General features: G+C 34.4%; 2 protein-coding genes and 1 non-coding gene across 3 annotated transcripts; all 3 read left to right on the forward strand.

Moving 5' to 3' along the window:
* Positions 1-1626: 1626 nt before the first annotated feature.
* LOC141638978 (small nucleolar RNA R71) lies at positions 1627-1733 on the forward strand. The gene has a single exon (XR_012542320.1). It is a non-coding gene; the product is annotated as a small nucleolar RNA R71 (small nucleolar RNA).
* A 12957-nt stretch (positions 1734-14690) lies between these two features.
* On the forward strand, positions 14691-16614 carry LOC141638971 (protein FAR1-RELATED SEQUENCE 5-like). The gene is made up of 2 exons (XM_074448154.1): positions 14691-14784; positions 15368-16614. The coding sequence occupies exons 1-2, from the start codon at positions 14691-14693 to the stop codon at positions 16612-16614; spliced, it is 1341 nt and encodes a 446-aa protein (XP_074304255.1).
* A 5-nt stretch (positions 16615-16619) lies between these two features.
* LOC141638976 (protein FAR-RED IMPAIRED RESPONSE 1-like) lies at positions 16620-17641 on the forward strand. Its single transcript, XM_074448163.1, has 2 exons — positions 16620-16967; positions 17072-17641. Exons 1-2 carry the CDS (start codon positions 16620-16622, stop codon positions 17639-17641), a joined length of 918 nt encoding a protein of 305 aa, XP_074304264.1.
* Positions 17642-22154: the final 4513 nt, after the last annotated feature.

The raw sequence follows: 22154 nt of genomic DNA on the forward strand, positions 1-22154 counted from the left end.
GTGAGCTCTCCATGTTTTACATCAATCACCGCACCCACGGTGTGTAAGAAGGGTCTTCCTAGAATGATTGGAATGTTGGAATCTTCCTCCATATCAACAATGACAAAGTCCACCGGGATGAAAAACTTCCCAATTCGTACGGGAACATCTTCCCATATCCCTAATAGTGTCTTCGTCGATCTATCGGCCATTTGGAGTGTGATATTGGTGCACTTAAGCTCTCCCATCCACAACCTTTTGCTCACCGAGTACGGCATAACACTCACACTAGCCCCTAGATCACATAAGGCTTTGTTGATCGTGATGTCGCCAATGGTACACGGTATTGAGAAGCTTCCCAGATCCTTTAGTTTTAGAGGTGAACTCCCTTGAAGTATTGCACTACTCACCTTAGTGAAGGCGATAGTCTCAAGTTTCCGGATCGACTTCTTCTTTGTGAGGATGTCTTTCATGTATTTCGCAGAGGCCGGCACGTGATTGATTAATTCCGTGAAAGGAATTGAGACTTCCAAATTCTTCATAATTTCCATAAACTTTCCAAGTTGGTCATCAAATTTGGGCTTGGCTTGACGACTTGGAAAAGGAAGTCTAATCACAATGGGCTCCTTCTCCTTGACCTTGTCTTCATTTTTCTTTTAAATCTCTTCTTTTGATGATTCTCCATCCTTGGAGTTTTGCACAATTTCTTCCTTATCACTAGCTTCCACAATTTCATCCTCAACTTGCTTCTTCGGTGCTTCATACCTTGTACCATTTCTCAAGTGAATGGCACTAACCGTTTCATGTCCTGGGGGATTACTTTGAGGTGGTAATTGCCCCTTTTGTCTTTGTGAGCTTGAAGATGCTAGTTGAGTCAATTGGGTTTCCAACATCTTGGTGTGAGCTAGAATGTTGTTGATGGTGGTTTCCTTTGCTTGACTATCTTTTTGCATTTGAGTGAAAAATTCTTGTTGATTCTTTTGCATTTGGAGGACCGCTTTTTGAACATTAAAACCTTGGTCATTTTGGTGATTATATGGATTTTGATTTTGGTAACCTTGGTTTTGGTTGTAAAAGGGTCTTTGATTTTGGTTTCTCATGGGAGGTGGGGTGTATGTTGTTTGAGGGTTTTGAACATTTTGACTTTTGTATGAGAGATTTGGATGGAATTTGGTGTTTTCATTGTAATAGTTGGAATAAGGGGTACCACTCTTGTATGCTTGGAAATCATTCACTTGTTCATTTGTTCCCCTACATTCACTTTAGTCATGTCCCAAAGTTCCACAATTCTCACATATCCCACTTGGGATTGATCAAGATGCCGTCATGGAATTAACATGATGCTTTGGTGATTTTGAGGCTTCTTCAAATCTAGCCATAGCTTTTTCAAACTTCAAATTTATTGTGTCAATGTGAGCACTAAGTTGAGCACCCAATTGAGTAACGGAGTCTACTTCATGCTTTCCTCCTCTAGTAGCCTTGCGAGGTCTACTATATTATGAGTTATGGACCGCCATTTCCTCAATTTTGTTCCATGTTTGATTGTCATCAACTTCGGTGAACATTCCATTTGATCCCATATTGAGAATGTTCCTTGAATCTTCATATAGACCGTTCCAAAATTGTTGTACCAAGAACCACTCGCTAAGTCCATGGTGAGGACATGAGCGACAAATTTCCTAGAACCGCTCCCAAGCTTCATACAAAGATTCTTCATCCCTTTGCTTAAAACCCGTAATTTGAGCTCTTAGCATGTTAGTCTTTTCCGGTGGGTAGAATTTTTTGTAGAAAGCTAGAGCCAACTTCTTCCAAGAATCAATTCCGAGAGTGGCCTTATCAAGGCCCTTCAACCATTGTTTCGTGGTGCCAATTAGAGAAAAAGGAAATAAGACCCATCGAATTTGGTCTTGAGTTACACCGGTTTGAGAAATCGCATCACAATAGTCACAAAAGGTTTCCATATGAGAATGAGGGTCTTCACTAGGCATCCCCCCAAATTGGCTCCTTTCGACTAATTGGATAAAGGCGGATTTGGCAATAAAATTTCCGGTTAGATGTTGTGGTGTGGGAGTACCATTGGGTAGGTTCTCCTCGGTGGGTACGGAATGTGATGAAAACTTAGGCATTGTAGGTTGATTTTGTGGGGTATTTTGTGTTGGGTTCTCCTCACCTTCTCTTGCAAAAGGGTTGATGAACTCAATAGTTGGTTGAATATCCACTACCTCACTAATACCTCTCAAATTCCTCCTAGCAAATCTCCTATTGTTTGTCAAGGTTCTTTCAATTTCACGGTCAAAAGGTAACAAATCACCTTGTGACCTTCTAGACATGCAAAATATCAAACAACTCGAAAACAATTAGAACAAACCTTGAGGAGTTTTACTTCCCCAAGGCAAAGAAAGACACAACTAATAACAATACAAGAAAATCTAAATCAAGTTAACACCGTCCCCGACAACGGCGCCATTTTTTGATGGGACGATTCCGTTTCGTGTTCACAATTTAATAGATGTTGTCGTTGGGTCACGTCCGAATCAAAACACAATTTATAACTTCACAAACAACTCTACAATTAGTAAAGAGGCAAGTAAAGGTCGGATCCCAAGGGACGGGAATTGAGATGAGATTTCTATTGAAACTAGTGGTGTCTTAGGGGTGTCACAATTTGGGTTGATGTAGAAGGTCACTAACTAAATAGAAATCAAAGTAAATATGCAAGATGAATTAAAAGGGTTGTAAACAATTGATAAAAAGCACTAGGGTGTCATGGGGTCATAGGGGAATCATGGGAATTGATCATACAAACATGTTCTCAAATTATAAGCAAGCAATTATTGTTGTGATGGATTGAGTTGGGTTATATCTTACAATCCTAGGAAAGTTTGGGTCCCGGAGCCGAATCGATTAGATTGTACAACACCTACAAGTCGACTTAATCTTCCCTACTCAACAACATGCATGGTCTAATGAGACTCGAGTTGGTTTATGTCTTACAAGTCTCATTGAAAAGATAGGTGATGGGTAAAAAATGCAAGGATTCATAAGCTCACATTTCATCAAACATAACATGTGCATGAGTTGAGATCAAAACAAGCAAGCAAATAAATCATGAAAGCATATTAATTTAAGCATGAATCATTCCCCATGTTGGTTTCCCCTAATTACCCATTAACCCTAGCTAGGTCACTACTCACTCATTATCATGTTGATCATGCTAGCAAGGTTGTCAATCATACCAACAAAAGGAAACATGATGAATAAATAAAAGTAATTAACAATAATTAAAAAGGGATTAAGAGAATTATACCTACTAATGATTCCAATAATAAAGCAAAGAATAAAAGAAGTACTCGATACTTGATTGAGAGGTTGTCAATCTCCCAATAATAACCCAAATAATCTTCAATTACCCAAAATAAAGGATGAACAAAAGAGAGATTAAGGAAATAAAACTTGTATTAAGACTTGATTAATTTTTGATTACAAAACTAAAGAGAGATTTGATTGATATTAACTACTCTAATAATTGATAAGAAGAACATGCTCTTCTAATTAGACTAATGGGGTATTTATAGTGGAAATTAGGTGGATGCATTAGGGTTAACTAAAGGCTAAACTAGTAATTACACTTTTTAGATTGAGCAGGGAGGAGCCGGTATTTTTCGAAGGAAGGGCTTCTTTCTTTGTAGCTTGGAGAAGACGAAATTTTCATTTGCATCTTTGGAATCCGTGCGTATTGGAGTCGGGACGGGCGGATTCAGGCAGGGGAAGACAGGCGTCTTCAGGGGAATCCGGGCGGATTCTGGTGGCTGCTAACCCGGCGTCTTTGGAGGAAGACGCACGGATTGTGCTGTGGAGGACGGGCGGATTCAGGGCAATCCGCACGGATTGCTGCTCAGCTTTGTTCCTTCTTCTTTTCTTCCCTTTTCTTCATAAAATCCTTGGGGATTTCCTCGGGGATGCAAGGATCCTTTCTCGTCATTGCCCAACTACTATAATATGTACAAAGGCCTTCTAATCTTGTCTCTCCTTGATGCTTGGTCATTGAATTCAATCAATTTAGTCTCGTTTTGCCATGAAAATGCAAGATTTGCACTCCTTTCCTACCAAGGGATCAAAATCTCAAAGAATATGCAAAACAAAGAACTAAAGACAATAAATGGCCCAAATATGCACTAAAAAGCATGGGAACAAGGCTAATTCGGGGGCTAAATATGCGCTAATTATGGTCACATCAATCTGGATGTATAATTTTACTTATGTATTTTCATATACTGCATACGATTTTAGTCTGATATATGATTCAAGTGTTGGAAATTCTGTCCTCAACAATAGTGCGATCACATGATTTAATATCATAATTAAATCTCATATTAAGAATACGGGAGGGATGATTTATTATATAATCAACTGATCGTCATTAATCGGTAATGATTGGCTGACTAGAGTTTGACATTACTGTCGTGTGACGGTGGTGGTCAGTTGATCCCTTAAGGTCACACCTAAAGGACAATTCCCTGAATGGATAAATTGATTAATTGTATGACGATACAAGGTAATCAATTCCTTAAAATTGAACAATTTACTTGTGATAGAGAATATTCGTATATTATTGTAATGGGATTAAATAAGATTTATTTTGGTAATAAAAATGCTTTATTACTAAAATTGCTTATTGTTTGAGAAACAATAGAGATAAGAATGAATGTTTAATTATAATTACAAGATGTTGTGAATTATAATTTTATGACCCATTTTATTTATGTGATCAAGTATCACTAGTCAATTTATTGTATGTAATTTAATTAATTTGTAAAATGATATTTATGTGATAAATATGCATTAAATTAATTAATAACATGTAAAAGACTACATGTGACATATTGTGTGACAAATGACAAATTGACAAAACAAAATGGTAGTCCATTTTATGTGTTTGGACCGTATGAAGGGAGTAGTGATGGTGTGAGGTTGATTTATTTTATGATAAATAATTATAGCTACTTGCTTTATAGCCTTACACCTACACTTACATGTATGTCTTACACATCTAATGCATTGTGAAGACAAAAAGAAAAAAAGGAAAGATGCCCTTTTGGCTCCTTCCTACCCGGCCACACCTCCTCATATGAGGACTTTTGTTCTCATTTTTCCTTAAACCAATTCATTCATAATTTCTTACATGCAAACCTTCACATATTCTCTCCATCTCTCTAAAACAAGATTTGAGATTCAAAAGCATTTGTTCATCTATTCTAATATCTCAACAAGATTACTAGTGTACTAATAGTAATAATATTAGAATCATTTTAAGGGTACTAGTATAATAATCTAGTTATTTAGTATACTAGTTTAAGGGTAAGTCTTGGGTGCAATCTAAAGAGGATTTCTATACTTGGGATCTTGGAGGATCATACATCATATTAAGCTCAAGAACAAGTGAAGGAAGGTGACCTTACTTGTGCCCAATATTTCGAACCAACCTACAATGTAAGGGACATTGTTTTTCTCATAAATCTTTCATTTTGTTATGCATGCACTAGATCTAAAGAACAAATAATTAAGAAGTTAATTAGTTCACTATTAGAGGAGTCTAATAAGAGGTAAATAAACCTAACAAGTGGTATCAGAGCCTAAGGATGTTGCATGCATAATCGGTTATCGTTTTTCCGAGTTAAAAAGTTAACATATAAAACTAAAAATTTGTGATATATAAGTATAAGCCACGAAATCATAATGCATATTATATATTCTGGTCCTAAAATATTTGTAGGTCATGTTTATGATTTATGAAAATTTATTACTCATTTTAATGATTTTTGGTCATTTTATTACATTTTTATGACTGAAATGGGAATTAAAATGCTAAAAATAGTTAAACTAAGTCTATGACCTTGAAAATTTTATATGACCTCACATGCATATTTTACAAGTTGTGTGTAAAATATCGTATTAATTGGATTGATATTGCATGATTTATGAGATAAAAATGGATTAAAAGAGGTTAATGGGTAAAAATAGTTATATTTCGAATTGGGCCATGAAACTTTAATATATTGTCACATGCTTAATTTACAGAGTGTATGTAAATTACAAGATTAAATGATCTCATTTAGCATGATTTATGAATTTTTAGTGTAAAAATGGCATAAATAGTGACTATTTTGGCATAAATAGCTAAAACATATTGCATGGCATGAGAAAATTATTTTAGGTTGCATAAATATCCCACTAATCAAATATAAGGTTGTAAAAATTATTGGATTAATTTTTGGATACTTTAAATGTTTATGAGATAAAACCGATAAAATGCAACTATATTTTCTCAAAATTAATTCGAAAATTTTAACCATGATTTTTGATATTATAAGTGTCATGGAATTATTCTAGAATGTTTAAAAATTTAAAATTAAAATTTTAAAATTTTTATAATTTAATTTGGATTTATTTCATAAATATTATGATTTTAAGGTAAAAAATGAGCATAAAATTAAATCAAGTTGAATTATTGTCAAAAATTGAGTGATGACTAATTTTTGAGTCCTAAAAAGTGTTAGGATAATTAACTTGAGCTTAGATAAGATTTAAGTGTTAATTAGTGATTTTAAAAAGTTATTATCATGCATTTCCATAAAACCGGGTTATATGTACGACATAAGTTAAATAGGGCGATTTGGCACATCATTTGGCATGATAGGTACATATTATAATGCTGCATATTTCAATTGTTGAATGTCTTTTATTTATATAATTTTGAATTATATAATTTTATCTTAGTATGGCCTTAGTTTTAATCGATATTACCCGTAATGAAAGGGAATATTGATTCGGTTGTAATTTAATGTGATCTCATATCACTTTTATTCTATTAGTTTTTCCATTTTTACAAATGTATAATAGGAATGCTTTGTATTTTTATTATTATTTGTAATTATGGAGTATCTTCAAAGACGGTGCCATTCGGAAAAGTGATCCGACGAAGACGGTGTCTTAGGAGGCGTGCCACTTGAAGATTCAAGGGACCAATGGAGTTGGTTTCCGAATATATAATAGCTTATTATATTTTCTATTTTAGGAAGGCCATACTGGGAATTTACTTTATTTATTGCTTAGCATTTCTTTTAATATGTTACATGCATTGCCAAATCGCCATAAACAACAGCATGCATATCAAATCGAGTCATCGACCATGTCAATTATAATTATCGTAGTTCACCGCTTTAGTTCACTTAAAACGTGATAGATAATAAATTGACAAGACCTCTCACATATAATAATTGAGAAATAGCCTTACCAAATAGTAGAAACTATAAATCCCAATTTCATAAGGGAGTAAGCTGGCTTCACCGTAATACAAACCTTGTTACGTTGGGTAAGTGGGTAATAAAATGTTATTACATCGAAATTTGGATTGAGCTCAACGGAAGTATTCGTGACCGTAGTCACATGTGTTCCGGGCTAAAAATGAAAATTAGAGTAATTTTTATCAACCGAGAGTTCTAAAAGTAGAATTGATTAAGAGGTTAATCCACCGAGTTATATTAATAAGGGATGACTCAGCTCACCGTACCCGTATTAATATGAATTTGGATCTTGGAATCATTTATGTTAGTTGGGTGGACGTCACTACATAGATGCTTAAATACTTGTAGTTATATTTACGAGTATTATTAAAACGATAGATGTTAATTAATTCCTTCACTTCCTATTTTGTAGTCAAAATTGTTTTATCAATCGCAATGGCAACTACAATCACGTCCGCATCCACTAGTTCCACCATACTTACCAATGTGTCATGGCTCCGATCCTTCATGGATCGATGTAAGTTAGAAAATAATGGGTCAAATTTCGCCTATTGGGACGCGCAACTTCGATTGGCCGCGGAGGGTGACGACAAGCTTCGTTACCTTACCGAGGCATCTCCCACCGAACCTAATGCTAGGTCTGCCGCTACCGCTAGGTTAGCCTGTGAGGTTTACCAAAAGGAATCAGCCGCAATCAAAAACGTGTTGATCTTTGCCATGGAGGCCGAACTCCAACGAAATGCTATAAAGATTAGCACCGCTCATGAGATCTACATGAAACTTGTGAACATGTTTTCGCGAGCTCCTAGGGTCATACAATATGAGGTGGTTTCCGCATTATTTGATCTTAACATCAAAGAGAGCCAAAAAGTGAGCCCTCATGTGCTCAAGTTAATGGATCATGTTGAGACCTTGAAAATGTATAAGATGGAGATTCCCGATGAACTTGTAATTGATCGCATCCTTCATTCCCTCAACAAAATCAAAGCATATGTTCAATTCCGGGTGAATTTCAATATGCAAGATAAGAAGGTTTCCCTTGATGAGTTGCACAAAATGCTTGTGCAAGCCGAAAGGGATTCCACCAAAGATGTGCTCAATGTCAATCATAAGAGCAAGGAAACCTTCAAGAAGAGCAGGAAAAAGGGGAAGAAGCGAACTCCCAACAGGAATTTAGGTAAAGCTTGTGAAGCTAGTACCTCCAAGCCCAAGTACAGTGCCTCCACCGGGGACAAGTGCCACTCTTGTTGTGGTGTTGGGCATTGGAAGAGAAACTGTTCCAAATACCTTGGCAACATCAAAGCTGGAAAGGTTATTCCAGTAGGTATATGACTATCCCTATCTTTTATGTTTCGATATCAACTTTAGTATGTTGATACAAGTTGTGATGATTACCCTTTTTATTGTAAATAGAGCCTCCTAGCAAGGACAAAGGTAAGGAGAAGAAAGCTTATAGGATCATGTGGGAAGCTAGAGTAGCCGACCGTGGTGATGGATCAATGGAAGCTTGGCTTTAATTTGCTTTGTCTTTAATTTTATGATGTATTTGAAGTTTTTAGAATTATTTTGATTTCCTTGTGTGACTTGGAAATTGATTTGTATCCTTTAAACAATTGTTGTGCTTTGGATATTTGTGGTTTGGTTTTCAACCCAAATCACTTGTTTTATTATATCATTTGTTCTAAAATTATCATCATATACTACTTGCATAGGGAAACATTAGATAGACAACTCAAATTGATCATATAGACGATTATGATGATTGGATCATTATATGTCCAGAAGCTATGAATTTGATTTTCCTTATGTCATTGTTACTAAATGTAACAACTTACTTATGTAAGAACAATTATAAAGTTGTGATGAGCTATTGAACTCATAAAGTAGGTAATTTACGATACCATATGGACACATTATTCTAAACGGATGGTCAACCATGAGATACCTAGAATAGAGAGTCTATTAAACAGATGACATGGATAAGACTCGTATATTACATGAATCAAACTGCCATGTTAGGGATGGCCTTTTGAAAGCTAATAGATAGTCTAGATAAACTCCTAAAATTCCACTATATATATGTTTGTAACTCACAAAGCTATCTCTCAAGAAGATAGATGTATTTTTGAGAGATAGAGTGGGAGTATATTGGATCGTTACAAACATGTTTTATATGGTTACTTTGTGAAAGTAATAGAACTATAGAGTGGGAGTGTAGTTGAACTATAGTCTATAAAGATAGAATGGGAGCATAGTTCAATGGGAGTTTATCGCACATGCCTTATTGGCTAAAATATTACTTTGTGAAAGTGATAGTATCATGATCTTGTTACATACGAGCCATTGCATTACGATCCGAAAATGGTTACTCATGAGTAGATTTACTTTAAAGTGAGGGTCTTTTTAAAGGTAAATAGAGCTTCAGAGTACACAAATGCATAAGATTTACATGAAGATGTTGATCAAGATTAATTATGTTAGGAATTGCCGCATTTCATTTTAATGAAGAATGGCAAATAAAATTCGCTTTTCTAAAATGGGAATTTAGAGAAGTAAGTGTTTGGAACACAAAACCTTAGATAAAGATTTAAGTGTCCTAACATCTTATGCGTAGCTTTCTTAAGTGAACCTAGGATGGTCTTAAGCAAGCATTAAAGGATTGTACTTTTCGTTCATGTAATAATAGTGAATGGTTTCATTCACATGATTGATGAATCGGGATTATACATGAAGTTAAGTGGAAGCTAGAATTGTTTCTCCATGTCTTATATGTTGATAACATATTACTTATTGAGAATAATGTACCAATGCAATCTTCTGTGAAAGAGTGATTGGAGACTTGGAAAAGGGATGCAAAGTATTCTAGATTTTAAATCTATGTGAGAGAATATTGGCATAGAGTTGAGAGTCTTATGACGATAAGATCTTTCATACATGTTGTACATCAACAAGGTTAAATAGGCTATTCATGTTGATAGAAGTGGAAATACTATGATGGAGTCATAGTCATTCACTAAACCTATTAAGTTGTTGATCACATGAAATCGATTGCTCATGTTTCCGCTATTAGAACGATCATGTATGCCAACAGACGCACGTGTTGTGATGAACCATATGCTAGAAGCATGATAAGTCAATAACAAGTTAATTCATAAGATGGTCTTGTGAAAGTCTTAAAGAACAATTGAAGACTTGTTCATATGTTTGGATGACAAACTAAGTTAAGTGTTGAAGGGTTGCACAAATTTTAGTTTCCAAACTTAAAGGAATTTGTTGGAATCCTAGGATGTCTTATTGACTTAGGAGTAAGAGACTAAGAAAAGTGTTTTAGTTTCGTGCATTGCAATATCTACAAAAGGAATCTAAGTAAATTGTGATAAAATGGTCAACGTAGGAATTAAAGGTGAATCCCTCTACAAATGACTTTATCACAAGTTATGTGATAATAGTGGGAGTATCTTTCAAGTTAAAGAACCCAAGTGTAGTAAGAAGAATAGACAAATACTTAGAAATAAATTCAAGTTATTAGAAATAACATTGAAAGGAAGGAATTAGCAATTGATAAAGTTGGAATATATGGATATAGGGTATATCTGTTTGCCAAGCTTTTATTGCATTTTAACTAGTGTTAATAATAAACTAAAGATTATAGGATATGAAGTATTATTAGTGTATTGACTATTCACATGTGATAATCGCATTTATCGTTTGAGTTTTATTAAACTCATCCATTACTTTGTTAAATCCAAATGGGTTGTTGAGAACAAATTGAACCCCATTAAAGTGAACTGGATGGACATTGTATTCGCCCCTAGTTACTTATATGAGGTGACGTCTCGAAGTGACTCGAGTGTGATGCGATTGATGGCAATTTCAAGTGTCACAGAGTCATATGGGATGACTAGTCAATCACATAGGCAGACTGTATGGGACACTCTGTCGGGCAGTGACCGCTTATAGAGTTCTGGTAATTCATAAAGCCTGGTCGTGGCAAGAGCTACTATAATATTCTTATGAGTCAGTTCTTTTGACTAGAGACTATTCGCCCAAGTTGGCACAAATTTCTGATTAGCTTTGATTTATACTCTGCGACTTTGTAAATGAGGTCAAACTGGGTGTATTTTGGGTTATGATGAACTGTGACTGAACAAAGGGAGTAGTGCAATAGGAATTGTCCACCCCTTGTCAGGTTTGTTTGAAATCTCAAGGCCACTCGAGGAGTAGTTAACTGGAAATGCGTGGCCACGCTCGGAAGATATCTATGGTAGATAATTCCGGTCAGACAGTTACTCTCCGGATCGAGGAAACCACTCAAGATATAATCAAATGTAAGTACGACCTGCAAGACATCTTGCATTGAGTGGGAGATTGTAATAGGACAAGATAATTGGTGACGCACACTTGTCTCGGACAAGTGGGAGATTGTTGGAAATTGTGTCTTCAACAATAGTGCGATCACATGATTTAATATCATAATTAAATCTCATATTAAGAATACGGGAGGGATGATTTATTATATAATCAACTGATCGTCATTAATCGGTAATGATTGGCTGACTAGAGTTTGACATTACTGTCGTGTGACGGTGGTGGTCAGTTGATCCCTTAAGGTCACACCTAAAGGACAATTCCCTTAATGGATAAATTGATTAATTGTATGACGATACAAGGTAATCAATTCCTTAAAATTGAACAATTTACTTGTGATAGAGAATATTCGTATCTTATTGTAATGGGATTAAATAAGATTTATTTTGGTAATAAAAATGCTTTATTACTAAAATTGCTTATTGTTTGAGAAACAATAGAGATAAGAATGAATGGTTAATTATAATTACAAGATATTGTGAATTATAATTTTATCACCCATTTTATTTATGTGATCAAGTATCACTAGTCAATTTGTTGTATGTAATTTAATTAATTTGTAAAATGATATTTATGTGATAAATATGCATTAAATTAATTAATAACATGTAAAAGACTACATGTCTACATGTGACATATTGTGTGACAAATGACAAATTGACAAAATAAAATGGTAGTCCATTTTATGTGTTTGGACCGTATGGAGGGAGTAGTGATGGTGTGAGGTTGATTTATTTTATGATAAATAATTATAGCTACTTGCTTTATAGCCTTACACCTACACTTACATGTATGTCTTACACATCTAATGCATTGTGAAGACAAAAAGAAAAAGGGAAAGATGCCCTTTTGGCTCCTTCCTACCCGGCTACACCTTCTCATATGAGGACTTTTGTTCTCATTTTTCCTTAAACTAATTCATTCATAATTTCTTACATGCAAACCTTCACATATTCTCTCCATCTCTCTAAAACAAGATTTTGAGATTCACAAGCATTTGTTCATCTATTCTAATATCTCAACAAGATTACTAGTGTAGTAATAGTAATAATATTAGAATCATTTTAAGGGTACTAGTATAATAATCTAGTTAATTAGTATACCAGTTTAAGGGTAAGTCTTGGGTGCAATCTAAGGAGGATTTCTATACTTGGAATCTTGGAGGATCATCCATCATATTAAGCTCAAGAATAAGTGAAGGAAGGTGACCTTACTTGTGCCCAATATTTCGAACCAACCTACAATGTAAGGGACATTATTTTTCTCATAAATCTTTCATTTTGTTATGCATGCACTAGATCTAAAGAACAAATAATTAAGAAGTTAATGAGTTCACTATTAGAGGAGTCTAATAAGAGATAAATAAACCTAACATCAAGATCCAATTCATTTTGAGTAGATGAGTTTTATTTTATATGACCAAATGAAACTGTGAATGTGAAATTAATTTAAATAGGAATTATTCATCAAGGATTTGAGTGAAGTCCTTGACTATAACTTAGGCCCTGTTCTTTCGGACTTATTTTCAGCTCAGCTCTATTCAGTTTAGTTTAGTTTAGTTTAGTTTAGTTTAGTTTAGTTTAGTTTAGTTTAGTTCGATTCGATTCGATTTCAAATTTTCGATTCAAATTTTCAACTCGATTCGATTGATTGATTCGATTGATTGACTTCATTCAATTCAGTTCAGATCAACTTCATTAAGTTCAGTTCAACCCCACTAAGTTCAGCACATTTCATTTCTACTTATCTTAAACTAATAGATTTTGTGAATATTTTAATATTTATTTATTTATTATTATTATATTAAAATTGTTATATCAATATTATTAATATTTTTATTATTGTTATTAATTAATTAATCATCACAATTATTATTATTATTATTATTATTATTATTATTATTATTATTATTATTATTATTATTATTATTATTATTATTATTATTATTATTATTATTATGAATATTGTGATTACAACAATCAATAATATCGATATTAATATAAATAATACAACTACTAATACTCTTATTAATATGAATATGGATATTAATTAATTATAATATTATTAGTAACATTGCTACTATTAATTTTAATAAACTAATATTATTATTAAAAATATTGTTACTATTACTTTTATTATAAATACGTTTTTTTTTCAAATACGGACTTTATTTTTTCACATACATTTTTTCTTAAACATTCCATTTAATACCCTTTTTTTTTACCTAAAACCTAACCAAATGAACTCTTAAATCAGCATTTTTCCTAAAACTTATTCTAATTTCTCAAATGACACAAAAGATTGATTCCAATTTAACAATTAATAAAGTATTTTACTTTTTTTTATCAATTGTTAATATTGTTTGTTGATTTTTAATTAATCATTCAAATTTTTTTTGTTTGTTAAAGAAAAAATTAGGATTTGTTAACTTTTGTTTATTTAATTAATTCAATTAGGATTGATGGTGGTTCTTGGTGGCTATCGAATCACTCAAATTAGTATGAAACTTACACGAGCTAGGCTTTGAACAACATGCAAATTGGTGCTCCATTATTCCATCAAATTAGGATAGAAGGTGGTTTGTGGTGGCTACCTAAACACTCAAATTAGTATAATTATATATATATATATATATATATATATATATATAGGTGGAATCCGGTGAGAACGACCATTCGGTGCAAACGGTGAGAACGACCTACAATAATAGGATTGTAAACAAAAAATAACACGGGCTCACCTACGTGATTAACCTGACAAAAAAATCCAAAACATCTTTTTCTCTCTCTACTTTCCAAAACTTTTCCCTCAAAACAAAAAAAAAAGAAAAAGAATTCTGCGAAAAACAACGAAAATTCCGCGAAAATCATCAAACTACAACGGCCAAAATTGATGAAATTGATCATAATCAATGGCGTTGATCATCTAATGGATGTACGATTATGATATTTTTCTCATTGATTTTGTGTGATTGATGCATGCACACTCGATTTTGTGATTTCGATTGGTGTTCCAGTATTATTCTAATAGTAGAAAATTATGGATGTTGAGGGTTCTAGCGAATTGGGGGAACATACTGATGCGATTGTTCCAGCTATTAGCAATGATATCGCGCAATCATCATCTCATCTAGGTATGTACATATGCAAATCAGTTGATATAACCTTTTTTATAAATTATTTCATTAAAATCGTCTGATTGATGTATCTATTGATATAGTTGATGCGTATTCATACTAATTTAAGCATAGGAAGACAGATTATTATGCTTGCTGATCATGTTTCATTAGCCTGTTTGCTGATCATGTTTCATTAGCCTGTTTAGTGTATGTGGGCTGCAAATTGTTTGAGAGTTGGTTAAACTAATGGATATCCTAGAGTATTCTATGTAGTTCAATATCAAGTATATTAGTATAATTGATGCAACTGTCTTATATGAAAAGCGTACCTGGTAGAATAACGAAACAGCCCTTATTTAACCAATCTATAGTTAGATGGTGTTGCATATATGATTAGCGTATCCATTAGTATAATTGATGCGGTTGTGTTTTTCAGCAGTGTATCTAAAATTATAATTAAGGTGATTGGTGTATCTGGACGTCTACATTAAGTAGTCAGTTATAAAAATACGATATGTCAGCGATCAGGCACAAATTTCTGTGTTAAGTTCTGTGGTTTTTTGTTTTCTAAATGATTTTGTGCTTCTGAATTAATTAGTGTACCTGAAATTATATTTGTTGCATATCAGTTATTTGAACTCTCTGCTTATACCCATACTGTTCTACTATATAGCGTGCATAGATGCAGGCTCACCAATCATCGAGACAACCTCTAAGGAAAGAATACCTGTATGTGCGCCAGAATTGAAACCTGTTTTGGGTATGGTTTTTGATAAACTAGAGGATGGGCTAGAATTCTATAAGACTTATGCTGCTAATTCTGGATTTAAAATGAGGAAGTCGACACAACGAAACATAGATGGGGTGGTGATGACTAAATATTGTGTTTGTAGTAAGGCTGGTGAAAGTAAACTTAGAGGGAAGGTAAAAAAGAAACAGAGGACTAGAATTTCATGTAGTGCAAAGATTTTTCTTCGAAGAAATGAAAAAGGACAATATGTGATTGCTGACTTTCATGAAGGTCACACCCACCTTCTCTCAACTCCAAACACAGTGGTGCATTTGACCGAGTCACGAGAATTAACCCTTATACATAAAACTATGATTGTTGAGAATTCTAAAGTGAATAAGGGGCTTGTGCAAAGCTTTAGGATGTTTAAAGAGTACGTGAAAGGATATCAAAATGTAGGGGCATCACTCGAGGATTTCAAAAAAAATTGGAGGGATGTGAAAAAATTTATTAAAGGGTACGATGCTCAAATGATGATTGAGAATTTCATGCACAAGAAAGCCGTGTGTAGTTCTTACTACTTTGATTTTGATGTTGATGATCGTGGACGACTATCTAGGGTTTGTTGGTTTGACCCTATAGCTATAAAGCATTACAGTCTCTTTGGTGATATGACATCTTTTGACACGACATTTAATATGAACACATATAAAATGATATTTGCATCTTTCACGGGAGTTGACCATCACAAGAAATGTGTGACATTTGGAGCAGGACTTATAAGAAAAGAGACTGATAAGGATTTCGTATGGTTGTTTCGGAATTTTCTAAGTGCAATGAGCAATAAGTATCCTGTGTGCATAATTACTGACCAAGATAGAGGCATAAAAGCAGGAGTTAAAACAGCGTTCGGGGACAAAACTCAGCACAGATATTGCATGTGGCATACCATGAAAAAACTGCCTGACAAGATCGGATCTACACTCTATAGAGATACTAACTTCATGAAAGAGTTGTGCTTCTGTGTTTGGGCAGAAGACATTGAACCGTCTGAGTTTGAGGAACGGTGGTGCTCAGTTGTATCCTCATACGGGTTGTCCGGCATGAATGGTTAGATACGATGTTTGACAAAAGGGCTTCTTGGATCCCAGCATATTTCAGGGATTTATTTATGGGTGGACTAATGAAAACCACGTCCAGATCTGAGTCCGAGAATAGCTTTTTCGGAAATTTCATGAACCCAAACTTAACATTGATTGAGTTTCTTATGAGGTTTGAAAGCGCTATGGACGCTCAACGATGGAAACAGTCCAAATTAATAGCCGAGTCAAAAAACTCCTTCCCTGATCTAGAAACACCTCACCCTTTGGAAAAGCACGCTTCTGAGTTCTACAATCCAGTGATGTTTTCTGAATTCAAAAATGAGTGGAAAGCTGCCTGTTTCACCTGTGGTGTTAAAATTGTGGGGGTACTACCAGTGACAACATTCCCATTATTGATCGTGAAAAAGATAAGGTTTACTATGTTAACTTTACTTCTGACGAGATGAAATTGAACTGCTCCTGCAAAAAGTTCGAGAGACATGGAACTTTGTGCCGTCATGCGCTTTATGTGTTGAAAGAACAAGGCCTCGACAATGTACCAGATCAGTATCTGTTAAATAGGTGGAGCAAATTGGCAACATGTCAGCCGATTTGTAATAATGTGCCACACACTTTAATTGAAGATTGTAACGCATTAGATGTTAAACGACACAAATTTGGTACCCTATGGTCTGAGGTGTTCTCGTGTGTGACACTCGCTGAACAGAAGCCTGAGTATGTGGATGAATTATTGGGCATTCTGAAAGGTTTCAAAGACAAAATAAACGCACAAAACAGTACGTCAGAATGTAGCAGTAGTAGTAACACAGGTGATAGACTGAGAAACAAGAACAGGGAGCTTGAGATGCTTTTAGGAACAAAAATACCAGCAGAAGTGGTTGTCTTACCTCCTATTCAGTCAAAGACAAAAGGGTCTAGAAAACGAATGATGTCCCAAAAGGAAAAGGCTACGAAAGAACACAACAAAGCGCCCAGGAAATGCAATGCTTGTGGAGAATTAGGATTCCATGATAGTCGGAATTGTCCTGGGAGAGTATGATTCCATCGTACAGGTACGCTATTAATTTTGGTGTATTCGTTATTAGAGAATATGGATAGTCCCATTGGTATAGCACATAACCCTCACTCTCTAGTTATCCAAGTCTAGAACTTGCCTTTGACAATTTCACTTGGTACAAGCAGCTTATTCAAATGGATAGTCACAAATGAAAATATTAGCATGGCTCACAGAGATTTTGAATTGTTGTTGACATCACTGTTGAATGGCATATTACTACTATCTAGTCGACTTACAGTTGAATTACCCTCCTCGTCAGCCTTAGGAATAATTTGTTGTATGGTATTTGAATAAGGAATAGTATTGTTGTATCTAATAAAATTTGTAACCTTTAATTTTTGATAGCCTTTATTCGTTTCAGGATTGAACAACAAAAAGAGCTGCGGATTACAGACACAAAGATAATGATTAATGGCAGAAGGATTGGAGACTTCATTTTTTGATCTGTTTTATTTGATTTTTGATCAATTTTTTTTATATTCCTTTTTAATTTTTTTTTATTTATTTTTTTTCTTCTTATATCACAAACTACTAGCGTATCTTCATGGATTATATGTGCATCTGTCAAGGCGGAAAGTGTAACTGCCAGGATTGTGAATTGAAACACTTGTTTATGCATGATAACCTATACAATACATGGATGATCAATCATAGATTCTACTATAGAGTTATTGAATTTTCTTATTATTGCTATGTGAATGTGTAAAAGTGTACTGTCAGCTATTTTCATTAACTGACGATTTCATTTTCAAACAACGAAAAAAACGTGTTCACTTGTTGGTGAGTTGTGTAAATATATTTATTGGGTTGTCTACACATAATAAATATATTTACACACGTAGCGCCTAATTCAAGGCTGTTTATATTAACACGGATACACTTGTTTGTGGGTTTATGTGAAAATAAAAAAAAAAGCGTGTATATTAACATGATTGTTGCATATGATTTACGTGAAAAGCGTACCTAGTAGTATTCTGAGTAAATAAATAGCGTAAATATTAATAAACGATGATTCGAAGTTGAAATTGTGGAATCCTTTAACTAATGAACATTCAGTTATTCAATTGAGAGTAAATATCATACTTGAGTATGTAAATGATTTTGACGTATCTGGAAATATAATTGGTGTGTGTCAGTTTTAAGATGGCGTAACTAGTAACATAATTCCTGCATACCAGTTATAAGCCAACATTCGACAATGAACCAAGGCCAGAGTTGCACCTTTAGTATCTCCAAAAAGTATTTAAAACAAAACCGTCAACCAAAAAACCGGAATGTGTAACCATTCTTGCACATTGCCAACTCCAAGTAAGTTGGATTATCCAAAATGATGTCTAGCAAATTGGCATAAAAGTCGGTCCACTTGACACAACTCTTGAACAAGATCAGATTACATATTTCATTACACCTCTAGACAAACCACAAACATGAAAAAAGTCGGTCAAAATTAGGGACCATGCCCTACCATTACACATTGCCAAGTTAAGAACATCTGAGCATTCGTGAAAATATATTCTAGACAATTATGCCATGCAGCAAAATGACATAAACTGGTGTTTAATGGACATAGCGGTTGAATAGGCTCAGTTTGCCTTTACATGACACACCAATAATAAGTCCTATTTTAGACCATTACGCCTTCCAGAAAATGAACCACACGTACTCCTTAATTGATTGCTAGTAGCCACGCATCTTCCAAACAAACACTTGTCGTCCATTAAAAAATCTGCATATCAAACACAATAATTAAAATTTGATAACACATGATTTAAATGGTTGTATTAAGGTAAAATTGGAAATAGGGGGAACAAATAAAGGAATAAAATATAAGACCTCTCTCTTATTCTCTTGCCATCGTAACAAGCTTAACGCAACTGTCCTTCGGAATGAAGGCAAACCCTTGAAATTGCTCGCAGCTGTCCACCGCAATCGTGTCTTCACAAGCATAGCGACAATAATTAACATTAAAAACTGACTGAATGGAAATAACTGATGATAACGATAGTGGAAAGGATTAAGAATGATGAACTTACAGGTTTGACTGTTGAGGAACATTAAGAGTCTCAAATGGAAAGAGGGGAACACTTACAAAGTGTTTGTACCCTTTGGAACGGCATAAAATCGTAGTGACATTGCTAACCTAAACAAGGAGAATAAAAATGAACCTACTAGATATGGAGAAAACAGAACAATATTATATAGTCAAAAAGATAGTAACTAATGATATGTACCACGTCCGCAGCGATCTCTGTATCAGGCCAAATATCCTTGGTACGTAGTGAGTTTAAGATATAGTTCGTCTTCTCCTCCATATCACACACAACGAGAAACCAGTGGTTATCTTCTATAATGGGTATAAACATCTGTAAGCCAAATTAAAAATTTGTGTAAGATGACTAAATTTAGGTTTATATTCAAATAGACAAAATGCAGTTATTAGATATCCAAAGGAAACAGATGGTGTACTTACAGCTTTAACATACGTCCCATCGTTTGACATATAAGATGTTTTAATGTAATTGCGACCAAGTGTTCTATCTCGCTGTGGATTAAGGTGCTACAATGAACAAAAAACCCCATCATATTCCTATGACACATTATTCGTTAAAAAATTGTTAATTGAGAAACAGCTAAAAAAATTATACTAACTCGTGCGGTTGTTGGGATATACAACAATTCTGGCTTGAGTAAAGTTGAATAGATCCCGAACATATCAATTACCTAAAATGAAAAAAATGAAATGTTGTTTTATACTAAATAAAAATACTAAGAGACAAATATGGTCTTAATAAAATGAAAATATACCATATCAGCGACCCATTTCCGAGGCCTCAAAGAGGACATGCCTTCTTTTGTTACTTTCCCAAAGTTTGTCACAACTACTGCATCACTACAAAATCAAATATACGGTATATACAAAAAAGTCAGTATGTGGAATTAACAAAAAAGTCAAAAATTCAAGCTGATATTGTAAGCATATTATTACTATTTAGCTGCATCTCCCTCTGATGGAAGGAACACGTAATCCAAGAGCTGCGTATCAAAATATACCACTTGTTGTTCAACCGCTTGCTTCCTTTATAAGATGGATGAAAACACATAATTGGTTGATATCGAAAAACACTAACAGATCATGAACATTTATACTAATTTTAAAATGTTTGCTTACCCAGTCTTGACGTTAAGACGCCTTGCAGCTATCGAAACTTGTTGTGACAGATCATTCTGGGCACTTGAAAGGAGAGCAAAACAATATTTCAACTTCTGCCTAAAAAGGATCTTGCCAACTGCAGCTGCTGGCCTAACCTGTAAAGTGCAAGATATATTACATTTTTATTGTGGATAATGTAACTACTGAAGTATATAGCGTATTTAGGCAACAAAAAAATGTAACTTACGTTTATGACTTGGGTCTTGAGCATTTGACGACAGCCTGTATATATCTCCATGTAACACATCAGGTAAATGCCATCATCCACAATATCAAGCACATGTGACTTGGGTACGAACTCTTCACATTTGAAAAACTGTACTGTCTTGAATCTGCTCGAACGAGGGATCATGACACAACGAATAAAGTCCCTCTAAAAAAAAGCCAAACAAAAATTAGCAAACAAGTTTGGAGAACTAATTAGGCATCATCGTTTGAACACTTAAAAGGGTCTGCAAAATCAAATGCTCACCACCATATGGACATATTCACTGAAGTCTACTGATTTAGGTTGCATTGGGTGGATGACCTCAATCTTACGGGCAATAAAGTTGACACAGATCAGGAGCGGCTCACGAAGTGTGAAAGAAAACATCATCTAGATTTGGAAAAACATATATGTACCTTAGTGAACACACAAAAAACGGCCAAACATGCTAATTTAACTTTAGATGCAATAAATATCTTGGAAGCTCACCAGTTTCACTTTATCATACTCGGTGATATCTTCACATATAATTCCCTATTTTAAAAACAAAAACGTAAAAATTTAAACACAGGAAAAAGCAAACACGTCTTTAATCAATCTAAAAGCAAAGCATAAGACAACTTACATTGTGAGTAAGGAACGCGTACAATCGTAAAAGGGAGGAGGCAGCTCTTATTTCCTCTCTCTTATTCAAAATACTTGCCCATACATTGATTACGTTTGCAGCTATCTTTGTGTTGGCAATAAAGGTCGTTAAATCACATCGTCTTAGCTGGAAACGGTGATTCCGGAATAGTACCTCACTGAAACAAAAAGATAACAGGTAGGTACACTAGTCAGAGTTATATATACGATATAAGAAGTTATAGGTACGCTTGACAATTAACACAACTTAGACGTCAAATCAAGGTAACAATATGAGATACAAATACAAATCAAGGAACCAATATGAGTTGTACCTCTCATCAGATCCATCCCTAAACACCAAGTCAGAAACATCCCTCTCAGATTGGCTCAAGTCAGCAAGCATGGATATATTCCGTTGAACATAAGGTGACTTGAATATATGTGGAACA

Source organism: Silene latifolia, unplaced genomic scaffold (genome assembly GCF_048544455.1).
Source record: "Silene latifolia isolate original U9 population unplaced genomic scaffold, ASM4854445v1 scaffold_241, whole genome shotgun sequence".
Lineage (NCBI taxonomy): Eukaryota > Viridiplantae > Streptophyta > Magnoliopsida > Caryophyllales > Caryophyllaceae > Silene > Silene latifolia.

Excerpts from the sequence above, each read along its gene's own strand:
- LOC141638971 (XM_074448154.1), top strand. The coding sequence starts at position 14,691 with ATGGATGTTGAGGGTTCTAGCGAATTGGGGGAACATACTGATGCGATT. Across the intron at positions 14,785-15,367 it reads GCAATCATCATCTCATCTAG|TGTACCTGAAATTATATTTG; the intron begins GTATGTACATAT and ends TGAATTAATTAG.
- LOC141638976 (XM_074448163.1), top strand. The coding sequence starts at position 16,620 with ATGTTTGACAAAAGGGCTTCTTGGATCCCAGCATATTTCAGGGATTTA. Across the intron at positions 16,968-17,071 it reads GTGGTGTTAAAATTGTGGGG|TTCGAGAGACATGGAACTTT; the intron begins GTACTACCAGTG and ends TCCTGCAAAAAG.